At 47.6% G+C, this 26,370-nt stretch overlaps 2 protein-coding genes across 2 annotated transcripts; both read left to right on the top strand.

Annotated features, from left to right (window-relative positions):
* The first annotated feature begins 5,361 nt into the window (after window positions 1–5,361).
* On the top strand, window positions 5,362–19,731 carry SIRT5 (sirtuin 5). The gene is made up of 9 exons (XM_069853706.1): window positions 5,362–5,474; window positions 6,634–6,772; window positions 9,857–9,990; window positions 11,507–11,732; window positions 13,267–13,354; window positions 14,290–14,343; window positions 15,752–15,875; window positions 17,409–17,524; window positions 19,621–19,731. Exons 2-9 carry the CDS (start codon window positions 6,652–6,654, stop codon window positions 19,694–19,696), a joined length of 939 nt encoding a protein of 312 aa, XP_069709807.1. The 5' UTR covers window positions 5,362–5,474; window positions 6,634–6,651; the 3' UTR covers window positions 19,697–19,731.
* A 496-nt stretch (window positions 19,732–20,227) lies between these two features.
* NOL7 (nucleolar protein 7) lies at window positions 20,228–26,347 on the top strand. The gene is made up of 8 exons (XM_069853719.1): window positions 20,228–20,407; window positions 21,430–21,490; window positions 21,567–21,625; window positions 22,230–22,261; window positions 23,674–23,761; window positions 24,990–25,111; window positions 25,200–25,277; window positions 25,966–26,347. The coding sequence occupies exons 1-8, from the start codon at window positions 20,265–20,267 to the stop codon at window positions 26,031–26,033; spliced, it is 651 nt and encodes a 216-aa protein (XP_069709820.1). The 5' UTR covers window positions 20,228–20,264; the 3' UTR covers window positions 26,034–26,347.
* The last annotated feature ends 23 nt before the right edge of the window (window positions 26,348–26,370 follow it).

Here is a 26,370-nt window from a genome sequence, read left to right as displayed (position 1 = left end):
GTCACCTTGTCATAGAAGGAGACCAGTTTAGTCAAGCAGGAATCATAGAATGAGAGAAGCACTAGGTTGGAAAGAACCCACAGGATCATCAAGACCAACCATTCCTATCAAGGACCTGCCTTTCCTAAGCCCATGCTAGTTGGGCCTGATCACCAGGTTGTCCTGTAACTGCTGTGTGATGGCACTCAAGATGATCTGCTCCATAACCTTCCCCAGCACTGAGATTGGGCTGACAAGATCCTCCTGGCTCTTATACATGGACATCACAGTTGTTAATCTCCATTTGACTGGGACCTCCCCAGTTAGCCTAGACTGCTGTGAAGTGCTGGGAAGTGGCTTGGTGAGCACTTCTGGCAGCTCCCATAGTGGGGATCCCTTGGGTGGTTCCCAGGTGGCCCCACAGACTCATGTGTGTAAATAGTGTAGCAGGTCACTAACCATTTCCTCCTGGATTACAGGGGCTCCATTTTTCCCCCCATCCCTGTCTTCCATCTCAGGGGCTGGGTACCCAGAGAACAACTGGTCTTACTATTAGAGACTGGGGCAAAGAAGGCATTAAGTACCTCAGCCTTTTCTTCATTGTCACTATGTTTCTCCCACATCCAATAAAGGCTGGAGATTCTTGCTAGCCCTCCTGTTGCTGATGATGTATTTATAGAAACATTTTTTATTGTCTTTTACAGCAGTAGCCAGCTTAAGTTCTAGTTGGGTTTTGGCCCTTCTAATTTTCCCCCTGCACAAAGTCACAACATCTTTGTAGTCCTCCTGAGCTCCCTGCCCCTTTTCCACAGGTCATAAACGCTCTTTTTTTTCCTGAGTTCTAGACAAATCTCTCTGTTCAGCCAGGCTGGTCATCTTCCCTGCTGGCTTATCTTTCAGCACCTGGGGACAGCCTGGTCCTGTGCCTTTAAGATTTCCTTCTTCGTCCAGCCTTCCGGGGCTCATTTGCCCTGCAGGGCTGCCTCCCAGGGGACTCTGTCAATTAGTCTCCTAAACAGGCCAAAGTCTGCCTTCTGGAAGTCCAAGGTGGCAATTCCACTGACCCTGCTCACTTCTCCAAGAATCAAAAACTCTAACATTGCATGATTGCTGTGCCCAAGACAACCTCCAACCCACATGTCTTCCTCGGTTTGTGAACAACAGGTGCAGTGTGGTGCCCTCCCTGGTTGGCTCCCTCACCAGCTGTGTTCTCTCCTGCTCAATCCAAGAACCTCCTAGACTGATTCCTCTCCACTTTATTGTATTTCCAGCAGACTGAAGTCCCGCATGAGGACAAGGGCTAGTGATCATGAGGTTTCTTCCAGCTGCTTATGGAGCATTTTTCCTGCCTCCTTATCCTGGCTGCGTAGTCTGTAGCAGACCATGCTATCTGCCTTGTTGGCCTTCCCCCTGATTCTTACCCATAAACACTAAACCCTATCATCACAATCATTAAATGCCAGACAATCCAAACACTCTCTAACATACCGAGCTACCCCACCGCCTCTCCTTCCTTGCCTGTCCCTTCTGAAGAGTTTGTAGCCATCCATTGCCGCACTCCAGTTGTGTAAGTCATCCCACCATGTTTCCATGATGGAAACTATACTATAGTTTTCCTAGCATCTAAAACACACTGCCTAATACGTAGGATGTACAATCTATACTAAGACCTCAGTTTTTTAATAACCTTGATCAAAACAGTGAATAACACAGCGCAGAGCCATTCGCTCATTTGCCTGAGCCACCAGAACTACCCTGTCATCTTGATGGTTTCCTCAGTGCAGACAGAATTACCTCATTTTGACCATCAGGATAGTAAGTGTGCTGTATGAGATCACACCAGCCTTTATCTTGCTTTCTGAATTCGTTGTGTGTTGTTTTTTCAAGCGTACATGCCTTAATGGAGATTCAGCCAGAGCACTCAGCGAATGGCTGTTACAATCCAGTGAGCAAAACCACAGTGTTTCATCACTACTGCTCGCTGTCTCAAACGTTCCCCCACAAAAGGCTTCCTTCATGTTTGCAGTTGGCAGCAGAATATTACATGCTGTTATGATGTAAATAACAAGCATTGCCACGAAGCAACATAATTAATGAAATACGAGCTGCAAGCCCCTCAGAGCAACCTCTAGCTATTCTCCCCTCTGCCTTGCCGTTGCCTGTCCACCTTGCTTCCCTCCTGTAAGTCCCTGTACCCTGTATCTAGCAACCAGGTCCAAGGCTGATGCTGCTCCCTGGCTGCCTGGGCTGGTTAGCAAGTGGTGGACTTAGAAGAGCACTTGTGCACTATCGCAGAACTTGCCTTTCAGTCCTTCCCATGTTTGGGCATATGTTTTAGGGCCCTCTTCTCCCGTTTAGCTGGTGATTTATGGAATTTAAAGGAAAAACAACATGCATGAAATCTCAGCTTGACTGAAAAGGACTAACGAAATTTAAAGTTGTTGGAGAAGGGTGTGGAGAGGAAGAATGTGGATGAAAGCAGTTGCTGTCTTGTTTCTGCAGAAAAACAAGCTAAAACCAGCATTCCTAGGGGAAACTGTGAGCAAGGTGTCTGGATGGTTTTTTAATGCAAGGCACGTCCAAGACCTGTTAGCATAGCAGCATCCATGAGTTTCATAGAATGGTTTGGGTAGAAAGGGACCTTAAAATCATCTGGTTCTAACCCCCCTGCCATAGGCAGGGACACCTCCCACTGGATCGGGTTGCTTAAAGCCTCATCCAACCTAGCTTTGAACACCTCCAGGGATGCAGCATCCACAACTTCTCTGGACAACCTGTTCTAGTGCCTTACCACTCTCACAGGAAAAAATATCTAATCTAAATCTTCCCTTTTTCAGCTAAAAAACATAACCCTTCTTCCTATCCCTGTACTCCATGATAAAGAGCCCCTCCACAGCTTTCCAGTAGCCCCCTTTAAGTACTGGAAAGCTGCTATAGGGTCTCGCTGGAGCCGTCTCTTCTCTAGACGGAACAACCCCAGCTCTCTCAGCTTGTCCTCTTAGCAGAGGTGTTCCAGCTCTTGGATCATCTTTGTGGCCTCCTCTGGACTCCCTCAAACATCTTTGTCCTTCCTGTGCTGAGGACTCTAGAACTGAACACAGAGTACTCCAGTTGGGGTCTCATGAGGATGGAGTAGAGGGGCAGAATCACCTCCATTGACCTGCTGGTCATACTTCTGATGCAGCCCAGGGCATGGTTGTCTTTCTGGGCAGCAAGCGCACATTACCAGCTCATAGAACAATAGAATGGTTTGGGTTGGAAAGGACCTTAAACGTGAAGGGGCTGGAGAAGAGGCCTTATGAGGAATGGCTGAGAGAGCTGGGGTTGTTTAGCCTGGAGAAGAGGAGGCTGAGGGGAGACCTCATTGCTCTCTATAACTACCTGAAAGGAGGTTGTAGAGAGGAGGGAGCTGGCCTCTTCTCCCAAGTGACAGGGGACAGGACAAGAGGGAATGGCCTCAAGCTCCGCCAGGGGAGACTTAGGCTAGACATTAGGAAAAAAATTTTCACAGAAAGGGTCATTGGGCACTGGAACACGCTGCCCAGGGAGGTGGTTGAGTCACCTTCCCTGGAGGTGTTTAAGGCACGGGTGGACGAGGTGCTGAGGGACATGGTTTAGTGTTTGATAGGAATGGTTGGACTTGATGATCTGGTGGGTCTCTTCCAAACTAGTTATTCTATGATTCTATGATTCTATCATTATTTAGTTCCAACCCCTCTGCCATGGATAGGGACACCTTCCACCAGCCCAGGCTGCTCAAGGCCCCATCCAACCTGGCCTTGAACACCTCCAGGGATGGGGCAACCACAACTTCCCTGGGTAATCTGCTCAGTGCCTCACCACCCTTCACAGGAAAAATCTCCTGATATTTAACCTAAATCTCCCTTCTTTCAGCTTAAAACTGTTCCCCTTTGTTCTCTCAGTGTACTGGCTGGTAAAGAGCTCTTCTCCAGCTTTCCTGTAGCCCCCTTTAAGAACTGGAAGGCTGCTATAAAGTCTCCCTGTAGCATTCTCTTTTCTAGGCTGAACAACAACAACTCTCAAAGCGTGTCCTCTTGTGGAAGTTGCTCCAGGCCTCTGGTCATCTTTTTGGTGTCCTCTGGACTTGTTCCTGCGCTGAGAACTCCAGAACAGAAGGTAGTACTCCAGGTGGGGGTCTCACAAGAGCAGAGTAGAGGGGGCGAATCACCTCCATCCACACACTTCTTTTGATGCAGCTCAGGAGATGGTTGACTTTCTGGGCTGTGAGTGCACACTGCCAGCTCATGTTGAGCTTTGCATCCACCAGCACCCCCAAGTCTTTCTCCTTAGGGCTGCTCTCAGTTCATTCTCTGCCCAACTTCTATTTGTGCTTGGGATTGCCCTGACCCAGGGGCAGGACCTTCTGCTTGGGCTTGCCCTGACCCAGGGGCAGGACCTTCTGCTTGGGCTTGCTGAATGTGCAAATTGTGAACCAATCGTAGAATGATTTGGGCTGGAAGGGACCTTAAAGATCACCTGGTTTCACTCCCCTGCCATGGGCAGGGACACCTCCTGCTGGATTAGGTTGTTCAAAGCCTCATCCAAGCTAGCCTTGAACACCTCCAGAGATGGGGCAGCCATGGCTTCTCTAGGCAACTTGTAGCAATGCCTCAGCACCCTCACAGGAAAAAAATTCTGCTTAATGTCTAGTCTACCCCCACTGCTGTGAGCAGAGACACGTCCCACTAGAAAGTCAAAGTTAGCAGGCTACAAGAAAGCTGGGGAGGGACTTCTTATGAAGGCCTGTAGTGATAGGACAAGGGGGAATGTCTTTAAATTGGAGAGGGACAGATTTAGACTAGACGTAAGGAGGAAATTCTTCCCAATGAGGGTGGTGAGGCACTGGCACAGGTTGCCCAGGGAAGCTGTGGCTGCCCCATCCCTGGAGGTGTTCAAGGCCAGGTTGGATGGGGCCTTGGGCAGCCTGATCCAGTGGGAAGTGTTCATGCCCGTGGCAGGGGGGTTGGAACTGGATGATCTTTAAGGTCCCTTCTAACACAACCTATTCTAGGATTGCTAAATGTGCAAACTGTGAACCGAAGAACGTTCATTAGAGAATGGTTTGGGCTGGAAGGGACCTTAAAGATCATCTAATTCCAGTCCCTCTGCCACGGGCAAGGACACCTCCCACTGGAATGCGCCAGGACGAACCTCAGACTGATGAGGCTGGAAGAGCATCCAGCTTTTCAGACCTAACTGGGCGTAACACAACCCCTCATTTCCCCAGCTCCTTCTGGCACCGCGCGGCACCACGGCCCGGAGACACGGGGAGAGCAGCCCTGCCCCTGACTCCCTCCCGCTCCCTCCCCGCCCCGGTGCCAGGCGCGGCAGCCCTGCCCGCCGTGCCCTCCCGCGCCGGGGCGGGGCGGGGCGGAGCGAGGTCCGGCCCCGCCGCAGCCGCGGGGCGGGACGTGCGGCCCCGCACGGCGCCTGCGACTCGGCGCCCCCTCACAGCCGCGCTCCCCGGCGCCGAGGTAAGTGCCCGCCGTGGGACTCGAACCGGCGACCCCGGCGCTTCCCCCGCTCCCTGCTGTCCCGCCGCCCTTCGCCCGTGTGCGGGCGGGCACGTAGGCTCCGCTCGTCCCTTCTCGGAGCGCGGGGGGGATGTGAGGCGCGATCCGCCGCGGTGTATTCGTGTGTGGAGGCTTTCTGAGCCGAGCTGGTTCCGAGCTGGAGGGAAAGGCAGGGAAAAATAAAGGGAGGAGCGCAGGGAAGCGGCTGCCCCGTCCCTGGGGGTATTCAAGGGCAGGCTGGATGGGCCCCGGGCAGCGCGGTCCAGCGGGAGGTGACCCTGCCCGAGCCACGGGGGGTGGAACTGGGTGATCTTTAAGGTCCCTTCCAACCCAAACCATTCTATGATTCTAAAAGCAGTCATCCCGTTTCAGGGATTTCTGATCAGAGGTGCCACTGTTTGGCGGTGCTGGGAGCAGGGGAAATGAAAGATGCAGGAGGAAATCATAGAATGGTTTGGGTTGGAAAGGAACTTAAAAATTATCCAGTTCCAACCAGGGACGCCTCCCACCAGACCAGGTTGCTTAGAGCCTCATCCAACCTGGCCTTGAACATCTCCAGGGATGGGGCAGTCACAGCTTCCCTGGGCAACCTGTGCCAGGGCCTCATCACCCTCACAGAAAAAAATGTCTTAATCACAGAACAGAATCATGCAATGGTTTGGGTTGGAAGGGACCTTAAAGATCATCCAGTTCCAACCCCCCTGCCGTGCCCAAGGCCACATCCAACCTGGCCTTGAACACCTCCAGGGATGGGGCAGCCACACATTCCCTGAGCAACCTGTGCCAGTGCCTCAGCACCCTCACTGTGAAGAATTTCCTCATTATGTGTAGAATAAACCTGCCCCTCTTCAGTTTATACCCACTGCCCCTCATCCTATCACTACAAGCCTTTGTAAACAGTCCCTCCGCAGCTTTCTTGTAGCTCCCTTCAGGTACTGGAAGATTGCTAGATGATCTCCTCAGTGCCTTCTCTTCTCTGAGTCTTCCCAGTATCTAATCTAAATCTCTCTTTCAGCTTAAAACCGTTTGTACCTCTTTCTTTATGGAGAATTCTGTACAGAGAGCTTGCGGAAATGCATGCCTTAAATAGACTCCTTGTGTTTCGTTTCTTTCCTCCCAGGTAACGTACTTCTGAGTGATGCTGATGAGTCTCTTTCAATTTACCACTAGAAGGCTGGTTTCCCAAGCATTTTGTGGACTTAAAGCTGCTTCTTCAAAGAAACAGAAATTTTGCTTGGAAATGGCTCGTCCTAGTTCAAGTAAGACATCTTTTTGTTTCCTGTAGTACCCTGGACAGGTGTTTAAGCTGGATCTGAAGTCTTAGAAGGTTTAATGTAGTGATTAGAGTCCATAGTTGACCATATTTAGGAGAGTGTCTAGTTGATTTTTTTTCAGCTGCTATAATTTATCTTCTCTTGATAGTTCCAAAAACCTCTTGCGTAGTTGCTGTTAGGGTGGATTTGTTTTATTTGCTTCAGTTTGTTGTTTTGCCTGGAGATTTATTTTAGTACTGTCATGCCTTGCCTAACGTCCCACTTTAACTACGGAGCTTCCCTAGAGACTAAACAACAGGAGTATGCAAACAAATACAGTCAGCTTCTACAAGTGCTCCTAAGAAGCAAAGGAAGGTAATAGATCTGGAAACCAAGGTAAAAGTGATAAAGCAACATGAGTAAAGAGAAAGCGTTAATTAAAATTGCCTGTGAGCTATGTTTAGTGTATTTGACAAGAAAAGAAATTGTGCAGTGTAATACAATGCCATGTGCAGTACTGTATTATATTTATATAAATGGTTTTGAAAGCATCCTCTATTGTGATGGCACCGAGTTATCTCAAACAACCTGTCTGTCTCGCTTCACAAGAGAAGGTGGAAAACTTCAGCTCCATGATGCAGTTGGTAAGCACAATGCATTACAGTATAATTATTGTTACAGTATTAATATTGTTATTTGTGTATTATTGTTACTATATTTCAGTGATTATTATTTTATGTCATCTGTATTATGCTAATGTTAACTTGGGTTACTTGAGGTTAGGTTAGCTTAGGGTCACGTCACATCAGGTGTAGATGTCAACTCAGTGATGAAATCAGCTAACAATGCTCTGGTCAGAACCATATACTGTCATTAAGCAAGGCATAACAGTATTTATAATTTATGAACATAAACGCATGCTAATTAATTGCATTCCCTTTTTGTAATCCTAATGGATAATAAAACTCACTCTGCATTTCTTTGTACAAGAATTATGGAGGGCCTTGAGCATTTGTAACAACGCAGGAGCAGGGTATTGGGTAACTCCAGGAATCTTGTTCAGTCTAGTAGTAGCAAATACACTCTTTTTGTTTTTGGTTTATTTCTTTTATTGCTTTTTGTTGTTTTTTGGTTTTTTTTTTAATTTGAGGTTGAAAACCATGCACCAAACTTCAAAGGTATAATAGCAAAACTCCTAACAGCTTGGTAGCCAGGGTGCATTTGTTTTTTCTGTCATCTTAAGTATCAATGTTTGGCTGTTGTGAGAGTCTGGAGACTGGACTAGGAGGACTTCTGGCCTGATCTTTACACATTGAAGGGCTTGTGTGGTTTGATTTAGAGCAGCAGATGGGGCATCACAGTCGTTATGTTCTCTCCCCTGTTCTGCAGCTCTTGTGCTATGAGTCTTGGGACTCTCTCCTTATAAATTCTATCTGCCTTTGTCTGTTTTGGTTTTTTTCTTTTCTTTTTAAAGAGAACCATTTAGTAAACTGTGAAGATTGGGGTTGTGATCAGCAGCTCAAAGCTCAGCTGGAGGCCAGTGGCGTACTGTGTTAAACCCCTTCATTAATGGTGTGGATGATGTGGCAGAGCATACCCTCAGCAAGTTGCTAGGTGACACAAAGTTGGGAGGAGTGGCTGACATGCCAGAGGGTCGTGCTGTCATCCAGAGGGACCTCCACAGGCTGGGGTTGTAGTCTGAGAGGAACCTCCTGAAGTTCGACAAATGCAGTGGAAAGTCAAGCCCATGGGGAGGAATATCCCACTGCACCAGGACTGGCCGGGCTGACCTGCTGGAAAGCAGCTTTCCAGAAGAGGCCCTGAGGGTCCTGGTGGACACCAAGTTGACCATGAGCCAGAAATGAGCCCTTGTGGCCAAGGCAGCTAATGGCTGTTCTGGGTGGCACTAGGAAGAGCATCTCCAGCAGAAGGAGGGAGGTGATCTTTCCTTTCCCCTCTGCTTAGCATTGGTGAGACACACCCGGAGTGCTGGGTCCAGTGCTGGGCTCCCCAGTACGAGAGAGGCATGGACGTATTGCAGAGAGTCCAATGAAGGGCCACGGAGATGATTAATTGCTTGGAGTATCTGACGTGTGAGGAGAGGCTGGGATTGCTGGGACCTCTCAGAAGACAAAGCAGACTTTTCTCAGTAGGCCTCAGTGAAGAGAATGTGAGGCAGTGTACACAAACTAAATGACATGAGATCTGAACACAGGAAAACACTTGGACTGCTAGGGTGGTCAGCCACTGGAATGGGTTGTACAGAGAGAAGTGGTGGAGTTTCCATCCTTGGAGATGCTCAAAAGCTGCCTGAGTGGATGTGGTCCAGGACAATCTGCTCTGGCTAACCCTGCTTCAGCAGGGTGGTTTAAACTAGATCATCTCCAGAGGTCCCTCCCTACGTCAGCCATTCTGTGATTCTAAAATGTGTTTCTTTAATACTAGTATCTGAGGTAAACTGGGAGTGATTTGCTTTTTCTCTCTCTTTAGCTGAACTGTTCCTTTTAAATCTTGTTTTGACTCTTAGGAAAATGCAAAGGAAATTTCCCAAGCTACCTTGCCGTGTAAGGAAAAATGGAGGGAATATTAATTAAAAAAAAAAAAGTACAATAGCAAACCTAGAAAATGAGCAAGATGCCTCAGAAGGAAATTAGTTTTCCCAAATTACCTTAATTTTTAAGGTGATACTTTGTAACTAAAAGTAAATTTTTTTCATCTCAGGCTCTTACTTGTGATTAGGAACAAAACCACTCCTGGGTGGTGGTGGCAGCAGTTGTTATCATGGTAGCATCTAGTGTGGGGTTTTAGTTTAAAGCTCTGCCTTTCAAATATTGAGTATATTCATTGTTTAATACATGTTGCCCCACTGGGCTTGCTCATAGGCATTTTTGAGGATCTCCAGGAATTTCCTTTCAAATTCCAATACAGAAACTCAGGATCAAATTAGTATTCTGAAATTAAAGTCATGGGGGGTGTATGTGAAAGCTGTTTCTGGATGCGCAAATTTGTCAGTACTGTAGGTATGGCCTCTTATATAAAAGTGTTTTATAACTCTTTGAATAGCTGTTCATTTTTCCTCCCCACACATAGATATGGCTGAGTTTCGAGAAGTGTTTGCCAAAGCGAAGCATATCGCCATTATCACAGGAGCCGGCGTTAGTGCAGAGAGTGGAGTTCCTACCTTCAGAGGGGCTGGAGGTTTCTGGAGAAAGTGGCAAGCCCAGGTAAGTACTGGTGGCACTTTCCTGTGGAGCTGTGGTCCTCAGTCCCTCAGGTGGATGAGTGTGAGAGGTCAGAAGAAGATGAGTAGTGTAGAGGAAGCACTCCCAAGGTGGTAAGGCCAGGACAGAGCTCTCCCTACAGCCGTGTCTGCAGCTCTTCCCCATGCCCTGGAGGGCTGTTTTGTGCAGCTGCAGCTTCTTTTCTGTTTGGATTATCATATGTTTGGGAAAAACAGTGTTTTCTCAGTCAGCTCTGGGTCTTTCTGCCATCTTTGTTTTCTTATTGCCTTGCAGCTTAGCTGTTTGCTCACCTTTTGCCCTCCTCACTGTTTTCCTACCTTATGGAGCCTTTGTTGTTTTAAACTCTTAAGAACCTTTTACTAAGACAGCAAAAAACAGAACTGATGATACCTCCTAGTTGTTTTCTTTTAATCTGGGTTTCTCATAATACTCTTTAAGTATGTTTTAGGATTTCTTTTTGTTTGGGAACAGAGTTCCTCACAGTCCCTAACTCCCCCACAAGCTCTGTCTCTTGCTGGTGTGATCCTGCCAGCACTGGAAGCCACTGGAGCAGGAGAGAAGGTGGAAGCAGGCATCGTGGGATGGAGTGACACGACAGAGAGCATCAAAATACATGAGTTGTATAGATGCCTAATGAGTCTGATCCTATGAGTACTTCAGATGTTTCAAGTAGTTGTTACACTGTCAGTGACTGCTACCCCAAACACTGTGACCGCATTTGCTTTGTATTTTTTAATGATTGCTTTCATAAAAGATTTGTTGATGTTATAGAGGAGCCAAAGAGGTGAGGTTTTAGATGGTTTGAATTGAAAGGTGCTTTTTTTCTTTCATTGACATTTAATTCAAATAAAGCATGCCTCTGTGTACATGCCTGGTCCTTCTGCATCAGAAAGTCTGTATTCAGCTTTTTTATACCGGTAGAATTGGGCATTGAAACATTATACTGAGCTACTCCTTCTTTTAAAAATGAAAAGGCAAAATTAAAGTTGGTGTGAAAGTATAGCTTAGGTTGTACAGGCACACAAAGACAAGACATTAGACTTGGGTTTTGACAATGTCTGAAATTTGGTTTGTGTTACACTTAAATGAAGGCAGAAAGGAAACCACATGGTGGTGAGTTTTTGTGGCTGCTGCTGTGGAAAAGAGAGTTTTGAATGCCAAAAATCATGTGCATTGAAATATGTAATCTTCCTTTGTGCTGCACTAAGCTCCTAATAGTTTGGTAGGGCAGCACAGAATAAGATCTGAGTGTGCTGTGTAAAACCATGTACCACACTATTGATATCAGTTATTTCCTCATATAATAAGAAATTTTGACTCATCCTCGTAAGGGCTATTTAACTGTATCTTGTCAGCTGCATCTGGTTATCAGTTATCTGCTGTTGATGATTTTGTTATGCTGGTAGCAGTGTAAATCGCAGTATCCTAGCAGGCTTCATCTGGGGAGGGGATTTTCTTGCCCTTTCACTAGTAGAATGAATTGTTATGTCTTTTCCAGGAGCTGGCTACACCAGAGGCTTTTGCGCAAAACCCCTCTCGCGTATGGGAATTTTACCATTACCGCCGGGAAGTGATGTTGAGTAAACATCCAAATCCTGCACATGTGGCCATTGCAGAGTGCGAAAGGCGACTGAGCAAGCAAGGAAGGAGCGTTGTAGTCATTACTCAGAATATTGATGAACTGCACAGAAAGGCAGGCACAAAGCACCTCTTAGAAATTCACGGTGAGAATCAGCTTACCTGTTGGCTGCTGGCAAGCAAACTTGTTGGGGAGAAGAGAGGGCACGATAAGTGCTAGGAGAAAAGGAATTTGTCTTTAAAATGATAATAACTTGCATGAATTTATTCAGTGTCACCCTGTTCTCTTTTGGAAGTTATTTTGCGTACTTCATAGCTTCCCTTTATTTCTCATCTTCCTTTTCTAATGGATTCTGACAGTACACAGGAACTGGTTCTCCCTTCCCACATGCTCAGTTTTGCTTCACATTTGCTTGAAATACCACCTTAATAGAGGCACTTGGCTGATTTTACTTAGAAAAGGGGAAAACAATCCTTTGAAGACTTCTGTAATAGTGGTGGTGCTGCACCAGTGTTGCCGTCAGTAAAAAGTGTGTTGGCAAGACTGGTCTTGCCATCCCTGCTGCTTTCCCTCTGTCCTGCCCTGTCCTTCAAAGGTATACTTGTGCAGTCCTTGGCTACAGAAGGAAGAAGGGGCTGGGAACAGATGAGATTCCCTTACCTTTCTCTCCTATACCGAGCAGCACTCCATCTCTCTTCCCTACTGTTAGTGACATTCCTTGCTCCCACCCTCTCTCCAGCAGAGGCCGGAGGAACACAACACAGGTGCAGCACGTGGGGGCCAGTGGGGCTTTTGGATCTGATGAAATACATGACAGAGGTGGAGAAAACAGAAGGAGAGGAGGTTCCTCTCCATCCTATGAGGTACCTTCACACTGCAGGCCCTGCTACAGGGTGAAAGTCTCCCAGGACAAAATCTCACTCTGGTCCTCCAACACTATAATGCTGCTTAACCCTAAGTATCACAAAAGGTTTCCCACCACTACTATGTGATCTGAACACAGGAAACCTCCACAAAGGGTTTCATCACAGTTGTGGATCCAAGGTTAAAGTGTTTGGTATAGTTTAATCTTAGTCTTTAAAAAATAAAAAGAATTTTAAACTCTTGGTAATGTTGCACATCTCTATGGGATGTTGCTAATGCTGCAGAAGTCTTGGGACTGGGGAGTTTTGCATAAAACAAAACAATGTTAACCAGCATATTTTCTTTTAAGAAAATGTTTCTGATTTAAGGGAAAAAACAATAAGCAGAAATCATCTCCCTCTGTGATATTTTAAATAGTGATTTTTCCTCTGAAATCCTGTTATGAGGCTGTGTATCTTGTGAGGTGGAACAAGGTGACAAATCATAGCTTAGAGGGACTGTTGCTGTTGTTCAGTGCGGCCTTTCAGTTGAAAGGCCTGTGTCTGTCTTTGCTGGGCCCGGTCTGTGCTTAAAGATGATGCTGGTCACCTTGGGTCACTGAACAAAAGCGTTTGTCAGCACTGTGTAAACAGTATCTTCTTCATAATGCTGCCAGATTTCAATGCTTGGCTGTTACATACATGTAGTAAGTTACCCACAAGTTACAGCCTTCAAAGTTAAATAGCAGCTTTCTGGGATAAAGTCAATCATTTGTTTGTGCAGCCATGCCCCAGAGCAATTCTTGATCTCTGATGTTTTCCCTTTGTGCGTTTCAGGTAGTTTATTTAAAACTCGATGTACCAGCTGTGGAAACGTGGCTGCGAATTACAAGAGTCCAATATGCCCTGCGTTGGCTGGGAAAGGGTAATACCTCTGTCTTGTAAACTCTCCTGTATTTTCTACTTTGTCTGCTGTTCAACAGAAAAGGAACCATTTTAGGAGTGTACAGGAGCTTCAGCCATCCACCCCATTTTCCTTCAGTGGTATTAGTGCTTAAATTTCACACAGCTGTTTTGAAACACGCATTTACTGTTCGGTTACTTCAGTGAGAGCCCATGATGCCAAGTCCTGTGAATAAGTAACTGTTGACCTATAAGGTAGCACAACATTATATATGTTCTAAACATAACAATTTCAGATGGTCTGAAACTCTCATATTGAACATCAACCAACTGTACTCTTTGGGAATGTGTGTTTACTCCCTTCCTCTTCACATTCCAGCTTTTTTCATTAAATTGGATGCTTATTCCTTAAGTTGGACAGTCATCACTTGGTACATGGATTGTCTTCTTTTGCATCCCTTGAGCACCTAGTAGCTTTTGTCCTTCATCAATATGGTACTCATCACTACAGGTCTCAAAATGCAGATGTGTGAAACAATCGGGATGGAAGCATCAGTTCCCAGGATTTCTGCAACTTTTAAGTTGTAGAAGAATCCTTCAGTTTCTCCTTTTCTAGCCATCCTCTTCCTTTCACAATTTAAAAAAGGGGGCTGAGGAACGGGACAGACCTGCACTCATAGAATTCTAGGGTTTTTACCCTTGGCATTTCACCAGATCTTTAGATAGCTACATAAATATTTGTTGTGCCTTTGGCCAGTTTACTATGGCTGCTTGGTTCTGGGATAATTCTGGACAAATGCCTGCCTGCCCTGTGTGAGTTATGTTTAAGTTGTAGCAGGTACTGAAGTTACAAAGATTCCTTGACTGGAGACTGTGCTTTACGGAATACTAAGGTTTTATTAATATATAAAGTGTACTTTGTATGATTGAATATGTATTTCAATTTTGTAACTTCAGGGCTCCAGATCCTGAAACAGAAGACGTTGTGATTCCCGTTGAAGACCTTCCTCAGTATGTATGGACTGCTTTGGTTTTTGCTGTTACCTCTTCATGCTTTGTGTGTCTCGAAGGCCTATAGTACTGTTCACATAGTTTTGGAAGGACATGGAAACTTTCCACAGGAGAAAAGAAGTGGGACTTTGCCCCAGAGAATAAGTGTAAATCTAAACCTGACATTATGGGGAACAGCAGACAACAGGAGTGTGTACTCGAAGGTTACCAGGATGCTATAGGGATCATGTGTTTGTGTACTTGATCATCAAGCTGAAAAATGCCTAAATTCGTAGGTTTTGTAATAAGTGGAATAGCAGGAGAATTGCAGTAAGAACCTTAAGTGCTACACAGTAAATATTTTGTTACTTTGGAGGTGCTACCTTCTCTTAGTCGGTCTGGAATACTCTGCTGGGGTACAGCTGCTGCATAGTCCCTCGCAGGCTTTAAACGTGCCTTGGTGCTTTTTTGTAATGGCTGGAGCTTTGCATTAGCTAAGTTGCAGATGCAAGAAGCCACTGTATGTGGTTCTTAAGGAAAAGAGGCTAATGTGATGCTTCTGTCTTTCAGTTCACTTTCTTAAAAACCTGTTGGCCAGTTTTTTTTAAAGCTGATGGAGGCAGAGGTCTCCCTATAGCACATACTACATTTTTAAGTTTAATGCATTTCAAGAGCCAAGTAAAGGAAAGACATAGAATGTCCTGAGTTGGAACGGGCCCATAAGGACCCATCAAATCCAACTTGTGTCCCTGCATAGGACAACTCCAGCATTCAAGCTGTGTGTCTGAGGGCGTTGTCCAAATGCTTCTTGAATATTGTCAGGCTTGGTGCCATGATTGCTTCCCTGGGGAGCTGTTGCAGGGCTCCATCACCCTCAGGGTGAAGATCCTTTTCTAACACCCAACTTAAACCTCCCCTGGCACATCTTCCTGCCATTCCCTTGGGTCCTGTTATTGGCTGTGAGAGAGATCAGCACCTGTTCCTCCTCCTCCTCCTCCTCTTGTGAGGAAGCAGTGAACTGCAATGAGGTCTTCCCTTGGTCTCCTCCAGGCTGAACCAACCAAGTGATTTAGCCGCTCCTTATGCGGCTTCCCCTCTACAACCTTCACCAACTTTGTGGCCTCCTCCAGACACACTCCAGTAGCTTTTTTATACATGATTAAGTATCTGAATTGAACAACCGTTTGGCAACCCCTTCTGTGTGACCAGGCAGCACGTGTGTACTTCTGACTTTGCCTGTAGCTGGGCATAGGCTGCCTTCTGATCAGCACATGGTAGAGGATGGTGTGAGGAGGGCTTGAAAGAGAAGGGAGAGAGAATGAGGGCAGATGAGACATGTCCAAATGAGAATGAAAACTGCTTTGCCGTTTTGCAGGTTGCAATGCCTATGTCAGAAGCATATAATGCTGTCCCTCTGAATTTCAAACAGGTGTGAGGAGGACGGCTGCAACGGGCTCCTCCGTCCCCACGTTGTGTGGTTTGGTGAAACCCTGGATCCGAATATTCTCACAGAGGTTGAGAAGGAGCTTGAGATATGCGACCTCTGCTTAGTAGTGAGTGCTGCTTTTGTTACCTGGCCTCTTAGCTGGCAGGGAAGCCACGGTTACAGAGACTGCACCTCCCCACTACAGGAAATGCACCTGTACTTCCCCGAGGGAGCTGAAAGCCCCTGAGGGACCCTTCAGTGTCAAGTGTAAAACATTAAAAGACCATGAACTTTGAAAATTAGAGTGTACTGCGAAGTTAACAGGTTGTTCAGCACGTGTGCATCTTGCTCAGCTGGCACCTGCAGTCTGCATTGAGTGTACACAGCTGTTAGAGGTTCAGGTGTTAAGAGGTGAGCTGAGATTTTAATTTCTCAAACAGTGAAAAAGAAGATTACTTTGATGCTTGTTTTAAAATGAAGTTACCAAGTGTTGTAAGAACATAGCTAGCTGCTGTCACATGCTGCTTACTTTGTGAGGTGGTTTACATGCCATGGAGGTTTTACATGGCTGACCAAAACATTTGCTTAGAATATCGTGTACCCTTCAGAAAATAATCTCAAGTAACAGAAGGGACGCCTCGGGGTGTTTTTTATTTTCCTGAATGCAAAGACTGCCATTTTGTTTCTGGGATTTTTTTGTTCATCTACAGTTGCAGTCCCCAAACAGGCATTTTTGGGTTCCATCACAGAAATGAATCCTGATTCTTAGGCTATGTTAAATAGCTACGATTATCACGGTTTAGCCCTAGCCTGGCCTATTTCAGCAGCTAAAGCCGACTCCCAGAAGTTTGACTCCCATTTCCCTTCCCTGCAACCCCTTAGGGAAATGGAAATGAGATGAAAAGACTTGCGGGTTGGAAACTGAAACTACAGCTTTAACGAAATAATAATAAATACAAATATATGAGATTGTGCCCCCAGCCCTTGATGACCATACGTCACCACAAATGCTGCAGAGCGGACATGAGGGAAAGGGTCGGAGGTTAGGAGGGAGCTGGACTCAGGATCTAGACTCAGGAGTGCACAGATCCAGGATCAGGGGCAAACAGACAAATGAGGTCCTCACTGGATGTCAGCCGTTGAAAACAAGAAGAGAGACCCTTGTGTTCTCTCAGGTTTATACCGAGTATGATGTATATGAGATGGAATACTCTGTTGGTCAGTTTGGGGTTGCCTGTCCTGCCACCTCTCCCTGCAGGTGTGGAATGTTTCACCTCTTCAACTTGTGGTACCCACCCGCTCGAAGATGGCCTTGGTTACTACAGGAATAAGTATAAGCAACAGCCTTTATGCATAACAGTGCCCTGTGTTATCACTTCTAGGCAGAAACTGAAAAACATTCAGTTAACTTTCAGAAAATGAAGTTACTTGAACGAGACTGAGCTGAAGTCAGAAAACTGATTCTACTTTAGCTCAGACCACAACACATATGCACTGACACTAACTACAGATACCGATTTGGTTTCGGTTCTGTAGGCATCTTCCATGCTTTAGTGGTTTTGCAGATCCAGTGTTCTGAGAAGGGCCCTTGGGTTGGGTTGGTTTTGTCTGTTTAACTACTGGCCTGTTACACTCAGGCCTTTTTGTCCTCTCCCTGCAGGTTGGGACCTCCTCTGTGGTGTATCCTGCTGCTATGTTCGCCCCTCAGGTATCTGCCAGAGGAGTGCCAGTCGCAGAATTTAACATGGAAGCCACTCCTGCTACAAATAGATTCAGGTAAAGCTGTTCAGCCTTTCACTAGCAAGCTTTTGTCCCCTCCATCTTCACTGCCCTTCCTCTTAGGAAAATTTTTAACCAACATGATCTCGTTCCTTCCACAACGCAGAAGGAATATTACACAATCATAGAATGGTGTGGGCTGGAAGGGACCTTAAAGATCATGCAGTTCCACCCCCTCCTGCCATGGGCCGGGACACCTCCCACAGGATCGGGTTGTTTATTAGCCCTATCCAACCTGGCCTTGAACGCTTCCAGGGACGGAGCATCCGTGACTTCCCTGGACAACCTGTTCCATTGCCTCAGTAGAGAATTTCTTCATACTATCTCATCTAAATCTCCCCTCTTTCAGCTAAAAAACATTACCCTGTGTCCTGTCCCTGCACTCCCTGATAAGTAGCCCCTCCACAGCTTCCCTGTAGCGCCCCTTTAAGTACTGAATTAATTCATTTTAATTAAAATTAATCCAGGTCATATAATATTAATTTCCTCTAATATGTAAGAAGACACAGTTGTTCTTTCTTGATGGAACTAACCCGCACTGCAGATACTGCTGTGTTTCCCCTGGTGCAAAGCTGAAGCCTGTCCTGTTCCCGTACCCTGGCAGCCGCAAGCCCCCTTCTCCCCCAGCAGCTGCCTGTCTCGTTCAGGTTGGGTCTGGTTCGCACCCAGCGGTGCCGCCAGAACCAGCACATTTTTCTCCCAACACAATTTTGGGACAGAGGCCCTTTTCTGAAATATATGCACAAACTCAAATTCAGGTCTGATGAGAGATCACTGGTGAGATCTTGGTCTACATTGCACTTCTGGGTAGGATCGATGTTTCTAACAAAGTTCAAGATATACAAAAATACTTTTGCACAGGGTTAGAGCCTCATTTATTATAGTAAGGGATCAACTGAATTGTTTTTCAACTTGGTGCAACATCCCTCATCAAAGTGCTTCCAAAGCCCCACCAAACACCCCTCAGAGACCCCCAACCTCCCCAGAGATCCCCCACCCCCTACCTAAACTCCCCTAAACCTTTTCCAGAGAGCCCCCCAAAAGCCCATCAAACCCTCAGAGCCCAGCAAATGCCCGCAAATTCACTCTAAAGCCCCACCAAACTCCCCTCAGAGACTCCCCCACCTCGATCTCCAAAACCCTATCAAAGCCCTGCAAAACTCCTCTAAACCCTCTCAGAGCCCCTGCAAATGCCTGTAAAGCCTGCTGGAGCCCCCCCAGAATCCCTCTAAGGCCCCACCAAATGCTCTTCAGAGACCCCCAATTGACCCAGAACTCTCAAAACCCTCCAGAGCTCCCCTACACCCCCAAACCTTCTCAGAGTCCCTGCAAATGCCCCTAAAGCCCCTCAGAGACCCCCAAAATTCCATGAGAGACCCTCAACCTCCCCGGAGCTCCCCCCTACCCCTCTCTAATCTCCCCTAAACTCCTTCTAGAGTCCCCCAAAATCCTCTTGGAGACCCTGCAAATGCCCCTAAAGACCCTTAGAGCCCCCCAAAATCCCCAGAGGCACCCAAGCCCCACAGAGCTCTCCCAAACCCCTCCCTAAATCCCTTCCAGAGCCCCTAAAACCCCCTTAAGGCCCCACCAAACCTCCATAGAGCCTGCCATGCCCCTTGCAGCTCCCCAAACCCTCTCCCTAAACCTTATCCAGAGCTCCCCAAAACTCTCACAAAGCCTCTGCAGACGCCCTTAAATTCCCTCAGAGACCTTCATACAGTGTCCCCCCAAAACCTTCTTGGAGCCCCTGCAAATGCCCCTAAAGCCCCTTAGAGTCCCCCAAAATCCCCTCAGAGCTCCCCCAAACAACTTCCTAAACCCCTTCCAGAGCCTCCGGAATCCCCCTAAGGTTCCCCACCCTCCCCGGAACCCCCCAAACCCCTTCCAGCTCCCCCAAACCCTTCCCTAAACCTCTTCCAGAGCCCCACAAAGCCTTCTCAAAGCCACCGCAAATGCTCCTCAAGCCCCTCAGAGCCCCCCCAAACCCCACTCAGAGCCCCCAGGCCCCTGCAGAGCCCCGCCTGAGCTCTCCACGCCCCCCTCCACCCCCTTGGGTCGTCGCCCACCCCTTCACCCCGGCTCTTTCCTTGCAGGTTCCACTTCGCAGGGCCGTGCGGGACCACCCTGCCGGCGGCGCTGGCCCGGCACCCCTCCGAGATCATCGCCTAAGCGCCGCGCTCCAACCCCGCCGCAATAAACCCGCCCGGCCTGCTCCGCCGCGCCTCGTCCGCCTGATCTGGGGGGAGGGGGGGATCCAGAGGGGAGGGGGGGATTTAGAGGGCGAGGAGGATCCAGAGGGGAGGGGGGCATCCGGAGGGCAGAGACTGAGCCAGAAGGGAGGGGTGGGATCCAGAGGATGGGGGCGGATCTAGAGGGAGGGGAGGATCCAAAAGGTAGGGATGGATCCAGAGGGAACGGGGCGATCCAGAGGGGAGGGAAGGAGCCAGAGGGAAGGGATGGATCCAGAGAGGAGGGGTGGATCCGAGGGGGGGATCCAGAGGGAGGGGGAGGATCCAGAGGAAGGGGGTGATCCAGAGGGGAGCATTGAGCCAACCGTGCGGGGAGGAAAGCGCCAGAGGGGAGCGCGGCCTCCGCAACGCGCCGGGCCGTCATCGCCCGGGGCGCGGTCTCTGCGCGACTGTCGCGTCGAGGGGGCGGGGCCTCCGCGCAGGGGGTGTGGCGGATGGACGCAGGGCGGAAGTGCAGGGGTGCTTCCGGTTCCGGTTCGTGGAGGGGAATGGCGCGGAGGCGGAAGGTGGTGGCGGCCGTGTTCCCCGGCCCGGCCTCCTCGGAGGACGAGGCCCCGGAGGAGGTGTCCTTCAGCGCGGCGAGGGAGGCGGCCGAGGCCGAGCGGAAGCTCGTCGGGGAGGCGGCGCGCAGGTACGGGCATCGCAACACCTACACGATCGCCCCGCAGGCGCGCTGGTGGCCCCTCACCCCCGCCTGGTGCACGAAGCGGTTACCGATAGGAAAATGGGATTGTTTTTGATTTAAGCTAAAGTAGAGCGAAGTTTCATCTAATTAAGTGTGCTCTTTGAAAGACAGAACGTCACTCCGATAGCACGTTTGTTTGGGTTTTTTTTTCAAACACTTTTTTCCAAACACTGCTCATTCTTTAGAGATGATAGCATCTTGTGTTCAGTGTGATCTGTGCCGAACAGGTGTGTCATCTTATATAATCGCCTCTGTTTGCAGCCTTGCCCCTTCTCAAATGCAGGGTGAGGCAAAAACTGGCTCTAGGGCTCCAGATTAGTAAGAGATTTGACTGTTGTGAAGTTGAACGCGTTAAAATTAGTCTTTGGGAAGTGAGACAATATGCAATGGAAAAAGTAGTTACTGTTACAAAAAGTGGAATGTTGTGCTTTAAGCTAAAGTACAGTTCAGTTCATCCAGCTAACTGTATTTTTTGGAAGGTAGACATAGTGTTCTTCTGATAGCACGGGTGAGGGTTTTTTAATAGCTTTTTTTTTATAGCATGGGTTTTTTAAACCATGGTTTTTTTAGTCACTGTTATGTCTTGTGTTCAGTGTGATTTGTGCTGAACAGATGTGTTTTCTGTAATTGCCTCTGTAGCCTTTCCCCATGTCAAATGTCAGGCAGAGCTGGCTCCAAAGCTCCAGATTACAAGAGATTTGGCTGTTGAGAAGTTCATAGTAACACTAGAATGAGTCTTTGAAAATGATAGAACATGCATAAGATTTCTGGGGAAGTGTATACATCTGAGTGCAAATGGGAAATACGTTCTGTCCTTGGCTTTTGTCTTGCTGCACATGATCGACAGAGATCACTCTCTTGTGTTGCCCAGCCCTAATTAAAGGCTACTTGCTTCCTAAAACTCCAGAATGAGTCTTACAGAGTTCTTTTTGCTGGCATTTTCAGTATCACCCGCTTCCTCCTTGCAGGCACCGGGAGCTGCTGAAGGAGAAGCGGCGGCGGCGGCAGGAGCTGTTTGCTGAGCAGAAGGTACGGCAGGATCCCCAGGCAGCGCCCCTACCCCGCTGACTCCCCTGCCCCAGCTGATCCCCTCTCTCCCCCACAGAGACAGAAGCTGCTCCCCGAGGCTGTGCTGCAGGAGCTCGCTGCCACCCCGCCTGCACGGTGAGGAGACAGGGGAGGGGCTATCCCTCTGGGTCCCGGATGTTGGGATGAGGGAAACGGGACCCCGGGTTCTAGCATCATAGAATCGTTTGGCTGGAGATGACCTTTTTGATCTTCAGGTCCAACCGTACCTGTCCACCATTGAACTATTATCTCTGAGCACCTCATCTCCCCGTCTTTCATATACCTCTAGGGATGGTGACTTCATCCACCTCCCTGGGCAGCCTCTTCCAGTGCCTGATAACCCTTTTCCTATTGCCTAATATGAACCTCCTCTGAGGCCGTTTCCTCAGCCTCCTCCAGGCTAAATAACCACAGTTCCCTGAGCTTTTCTTAAGACTTGTTCTCCAGCCTCTTCACCAGCTTTGTTGCTCTTCTCTGGACACGTTCCAGGACGTCAGTGTAATTCTTGTGAGGGGCCCAGAATTGAGCGCAGGATTTGAGGTGTGGCCTCACCTCTGCCGCGCCCAGGGGAAGGATGACTTCAGTGTGGTGCCTCTGGCGCTGGTGCTTAGGAGGCCGCTGTCCTGCAAGCCTCAGTGGCCATGAGTAAAGGAAGGGAGCAAGGACTGGAAGAGTCACCTGTTGCCTTCTTATCCCACAGAGCCGATGCAGAGACTGCAGCAGCAACCCAAGGTAATGCTACAACTCTCCTACCTCGCACGGGGTGCTTTCCCATGCCTCGGGGGGGGCTTTTTCCTGCCAGAGTTGCAGTGGGAGAGTGCTCTTGGAACAAAGATCTTTAGGGAAATCTGAAATGTCAACAGGCTTCGTATATTGCAAAGGAAAAACAGCTGAGGGAAAAATCTAAAATTGTGTTTAACTGGATTCCTGTGCCTTTTGCAAAAGTTGGTTGCTGTACAATCATAGGATCATTATGGTTGGAAAAGACCTCTAGGATTGTCAAATCCAACCATCAGCTCAACACCACCAGGCCTACTAAGCCACGTTCTTAAGTGCCACGTCTACACCGTTTTTGAACACCTCCAGGGATGGTGACTCTACCACTTCCCGGGCAGCCTGTGCCAATGCTTCACCACTCTTTCAGTAAAGAAATCTTTCCTAATGTCCAATCTGAACCTCCCCTGGCGCAACTTGAGGCCATTTCCTGTTGTCCTGTCGCTTGGTACTTGGGAGAAGAGACCAACACCCGTTTCACTACAACTTCCTTTCAGGTAGTTGTAGGCAGTGATGAGGTCTCCCCTCAGCTTCCTCTTCTCCAGACTAAACAATGATTTCAGTTAAAATAGCTGGAGGTGTTTAAGTAAGTAATAGGCAGATGTCACAGTAGTAAAAAGGAGGGATTACCAGAGGGGGATGAATATTTAGCCTTTGTCTAGGTTACGAAAGCTATTCCTGGTTGAGGTTGATACTTATCTTGATAACTTTACATATCATACTAAGATTTAATAACATCTGTTAAAATAAATTAAGTTTTTTTGAATTGTGAATGAGAAAGTCAAGAATCTAGAGCTTAATGGCTGCTGTTTTCTAGCCTTCTTCACCTCTATTTCAAAAAACTTTCAAAAAAAAGTTTGTATTTTTTTTAAGCAATTCTTTCTTCCATACCTCACATGATTACGTAGCCGGGCAGAGTAACGGCTACTTTTCCTTCCTTTTATTATTGTTTTGAAAACAATCCTGTTGGCGTAAACCAGAGATGAGCTCAGGGTGATGATTTGCGTACTCCATGGTGCTCACTTGGTGGCAAGAATGAAGCCAAGGCTGGGCCCCGCCTTGCACACAACTTGCAGCTGTTACATTGCATTGAGTTGTTGTCCTTTGTTGGATCCTGCTTTGTGTTGTAGATGCGCAGGAAAGGGAACGCTGGTGGTACTTTGGGTGGCTCGCAGGAGGTTCTGCTGCTTCCCCTCCCTCTAACAGGCCTTCTGTGTGGGTAAAGCCTCTAAAAAAAGTGCCCTTGGAGTTAACTAAAGACATCTTATTTTTCACGGCCTAATTGTTTCGCTCCTGTCCCTCTTTCACTTACTGCTCTTTAACTCATAACTTTGGGAAAATGTTTCTGTTTTCTGCTAAATTTACTTTAGGTAAAAAGCGCAGAGCTGGGGCTGCGAAGCCGAGACGACGCCAAGTCCAAAGGCGGGTGAAGAAAGACAAGCAAAAAAAGGGTCCTAGGTACGTGGGGAGAACCAGCTCCAGAGTGTCCCACAGTGGCGGCGCTGCTGCTGCTGCCTGGGGAGGGAGGGGACATCCCCGCAGCTGCTGTGGCCGCGCGCTCTTCTTTGCTTCATGTTACTGCTGCTCATCCTCTGCATGACAGCAGTCTGGGTGCTAAAAGGATACGGCATATTGGGAGAATATAGTTCCGTACACACACCTACATGTAGAGCAAAAAAATTACAATAGGAGTAATTTATGTATTACATGTGTATGAGGTCTGACACAAAACCCGAGACTGTGTCTAACTATTTAACAAATTAAGAAAATCAACTACGATCACCTCCAAATGAGTTCCCCTCTGAGCTGACTCTCAGCTGCCTACAACGCTGCCAACATTCAGTTAATTCCACAGGTTCTGAAAGATTTTCTCCAGAGATCTGTGGAAGGTTTTTTCCAGGGATTGTTTTCTGAAAGGCTGTTGAGGGTCTCCGTTGTTTGTGTTTTCCCATCTTCTACCAACAAAAAACATGGTTTCCTTTGAGCACGGACTTGATCTCTGGGAAGAGGGAGCCAGGTCTGGTGCCTAGAATGGGTGCTCAAGCAGGGATGATGATGTTGGCTAAAAACTGCTTCACAGTACGTTGTGGGCTGGTGCTCACCAGCATTTTCTGACTGAGCTAAGAAAATGTCTGTGTTTGAACACACACTTGTACTGAGTGATCGCGTTGAGCCTTGTCTCACTATGACAGGTCAGAACATGTTCTGTAATCCTCATTTTGTCCTTCTCCCCTCCCTGTTTTGGTTCCCGAGCTCAGGGTTAGTCTTGTGTTTTTGTGTCAGGCCTCATGTAACTAGTATGAGGTAACAGGGCAGTCCCGAGCACAGCTGTAGATGTTCTGATAGGTGCTGCTACAAGTCTGGTTGTTGACTTAATTCCTGCATGTTGGTCCTTTTTTTTTCCCCCTGCTTGTTTCTTCACAACTCCTGTTTCTCAGTAGCTCCTGGTAGGAGTAGTTGGAGACTCCGAAGAAACTATCTGGGGCACATAAAGGCAGATGGTGACAGGTTGAGAGCCTTGGTCCGATTTGGTTTTGTCTCATAATGCTACAAAGCTTGGCTGAGCATCAGCAACCAGCGTGGGCAGCTGTTGTGCTCACGTAACAAAGCCTTGACTGGTGGGTGTCTCTGTTGTTCTGGGCTCTCTAACTATGCTGCAGGGATTTAAATCTTTTTATTCAACTAGGTCGAAAGGAAACTATATGGCTGTGCGCTTAAAAGATCAGTGTTTAACAGGCCTCCACCAGCAGCTCGCCAAAGACTTTATAAATGCTCAGCTCTATGGACCAGATGTCAAGCGGGCACAGGGTAAGCAGATTGGTTTTTTCCACAGGTGGGTCTGCACCTGGATTTGTCTGTGTTCAGTTCAGTAATTAACACATTGTTTCTGTTTCAGCAAATGAATTTTTTTCCCTTGAAAATAAGAAAAACCCTGTTAAAAAAGCAGCTGTTCAGTTTGTGGACAACTCTTGGGGTGAGTATAAAAAGTCAAAGTAAGCCTGAAGTACACTTTGAGAAAGGAAAAACCTTTCCCCTGTTAAAAGGTAGCACAATGCAACCTCCAACTCGGAGAACTTGCCTATAGGGGAGGGGCAGCACTAGAGCCTGGGGAAGGTGAACAAGACAGAGCTTGGAAAAGCTACCTCGTTTTTGGTCCCTTAAGAAACAGCAGCTGGGCCTAGAGCCGCATTTACTTGTTAAAATAAGTAATATTGTTAACTCTGAGCTTTTGGAAGTTATTTCTGGTAAGTATAAAACCTAAAGCAGGGAAGGCCAAGATCCTGACCTTGTGTGAGAGCACAGGGAATAATATGTTTCACCTTAGAAAACCTTACATGCCAGAAGTGAGTGAGGGTTAACGCCCCCCTGCCCTGGAGTCACACACACACACAGGCTCTGAGGCTGGGGCACAAGAGGCAAAATTTACTAATTCCCAGCAAGGAGTAGCTGCTTTTCACTTGTGCTTCGGAAGTGCAAGCGCTGTTGTAGTGCTGCTTTCCTCCTGGAGGAGCCTGGCACAAGGTGGAACCCTGGGCCAGGGGAGGTTTATCAGCTTTGTCAGTTCTGTTCTGGAATGCTGCAGCAATTCCTGGAGTGCTGCTTCTCCCTGAGATGGGCTGAGAAAACGAGAACAAACGTTGGTTTTTTTTTTTTCCCCTCAGGGCAAGACAAAAAGGAAAGGGCAGCAAGGTTTAAAAAACGTTGGCTTGCAACACAGATTAAAAATTGAGTATGAAGACAGCCTTTTCAGAAGATGCAATTAAGGACTTTTGGTGGTTCTTTTTTTCCCCTGTTTCTCCCTCATCACTCCTCTTCCAGCTCCAGCCGGCAGGCACTAACCTTCAGAAAGCTGTGCCTGAGCAGACTTCCCCCTTCTCTTCCCTCCTCCTGGCAGAAGGGGTTGGGGATGCTAAGAAAGAGCTGGGCCGAGGCAGTGAGGGTGGATCCTGATGTAAATACCTGGTGCTACAACCAGGCTTGGAGACCTGAGCGCTACTCCATGAGGCAGCTCCTTTGCAGAGAATAAAGGTGAATGATTTTGTACTTGCTGTTCTGGATGCTGCATT

Source organism: Phaenicophaeus curvirostris, chromosome 3 (assembly GCF_032191515.1).
Source record: "Phaenicophaeus curvirostris isolate KB17595 chromosome 3, BPBGC_Pcur_1.0, whole genome shotgun sequence".
NCBI lineage: Eukaryota > Metazoa > Chordata > Aves > Cuculiformes > Cuculidae > Phaenicophaeus > Phaenicophaeus curvirostris.
Note: the sequence above shows the minus strand (reverse complement) of the source record. Positions and strands in the feature narration are given on the sequence as shown.

Bases quoted from the DNA above. Each gene is read 5' to 3' on its own strand.
- SIRT5 (XM_069853706.1), top strand. From the start codon at position 6,652: ATGCTGATGAGTCTCTTTCAATTTACCACTAGAAGGCTGGTTTCCCAA. The intron at 6,773-9,856 runs GTAAGACATCTT...CCCCACACATAG, and splicing joins AATGGCTCGTCCTAGTTCAA to ATATGGCTGAGTTTCGAGAA. The intron at 13,355-14,289 runs GTAATACCTCTG...TTGTAACTTCAG, and splicing joins CCTGCGTTGGCTGGGAAAGG to GGCTCCAGATCCTGAAACAG.
- NOL7 (XM_069853719.1), top strand. From the start codon at position 20,265: ATGGCGCGGAGGCGGAAGGTGGTGGCGGCCGTGTTCCCCGGCCCGGCC. The intron at 21,491-21,566 runs GTACGGCAGGAT...TCTCCCCCACAG, and splicing joins AGCTGTTTGCTGAGCAGAAG to AGACAGAAGCTGCTCCCCGA. The intron at 21,626-22,229 runs GTGAGGAGACAG...CTTATCCCACAG, and splicing joins GCTGCCACCCCGCCTGCACG to AGCCGATGCAGAGACTGCAG.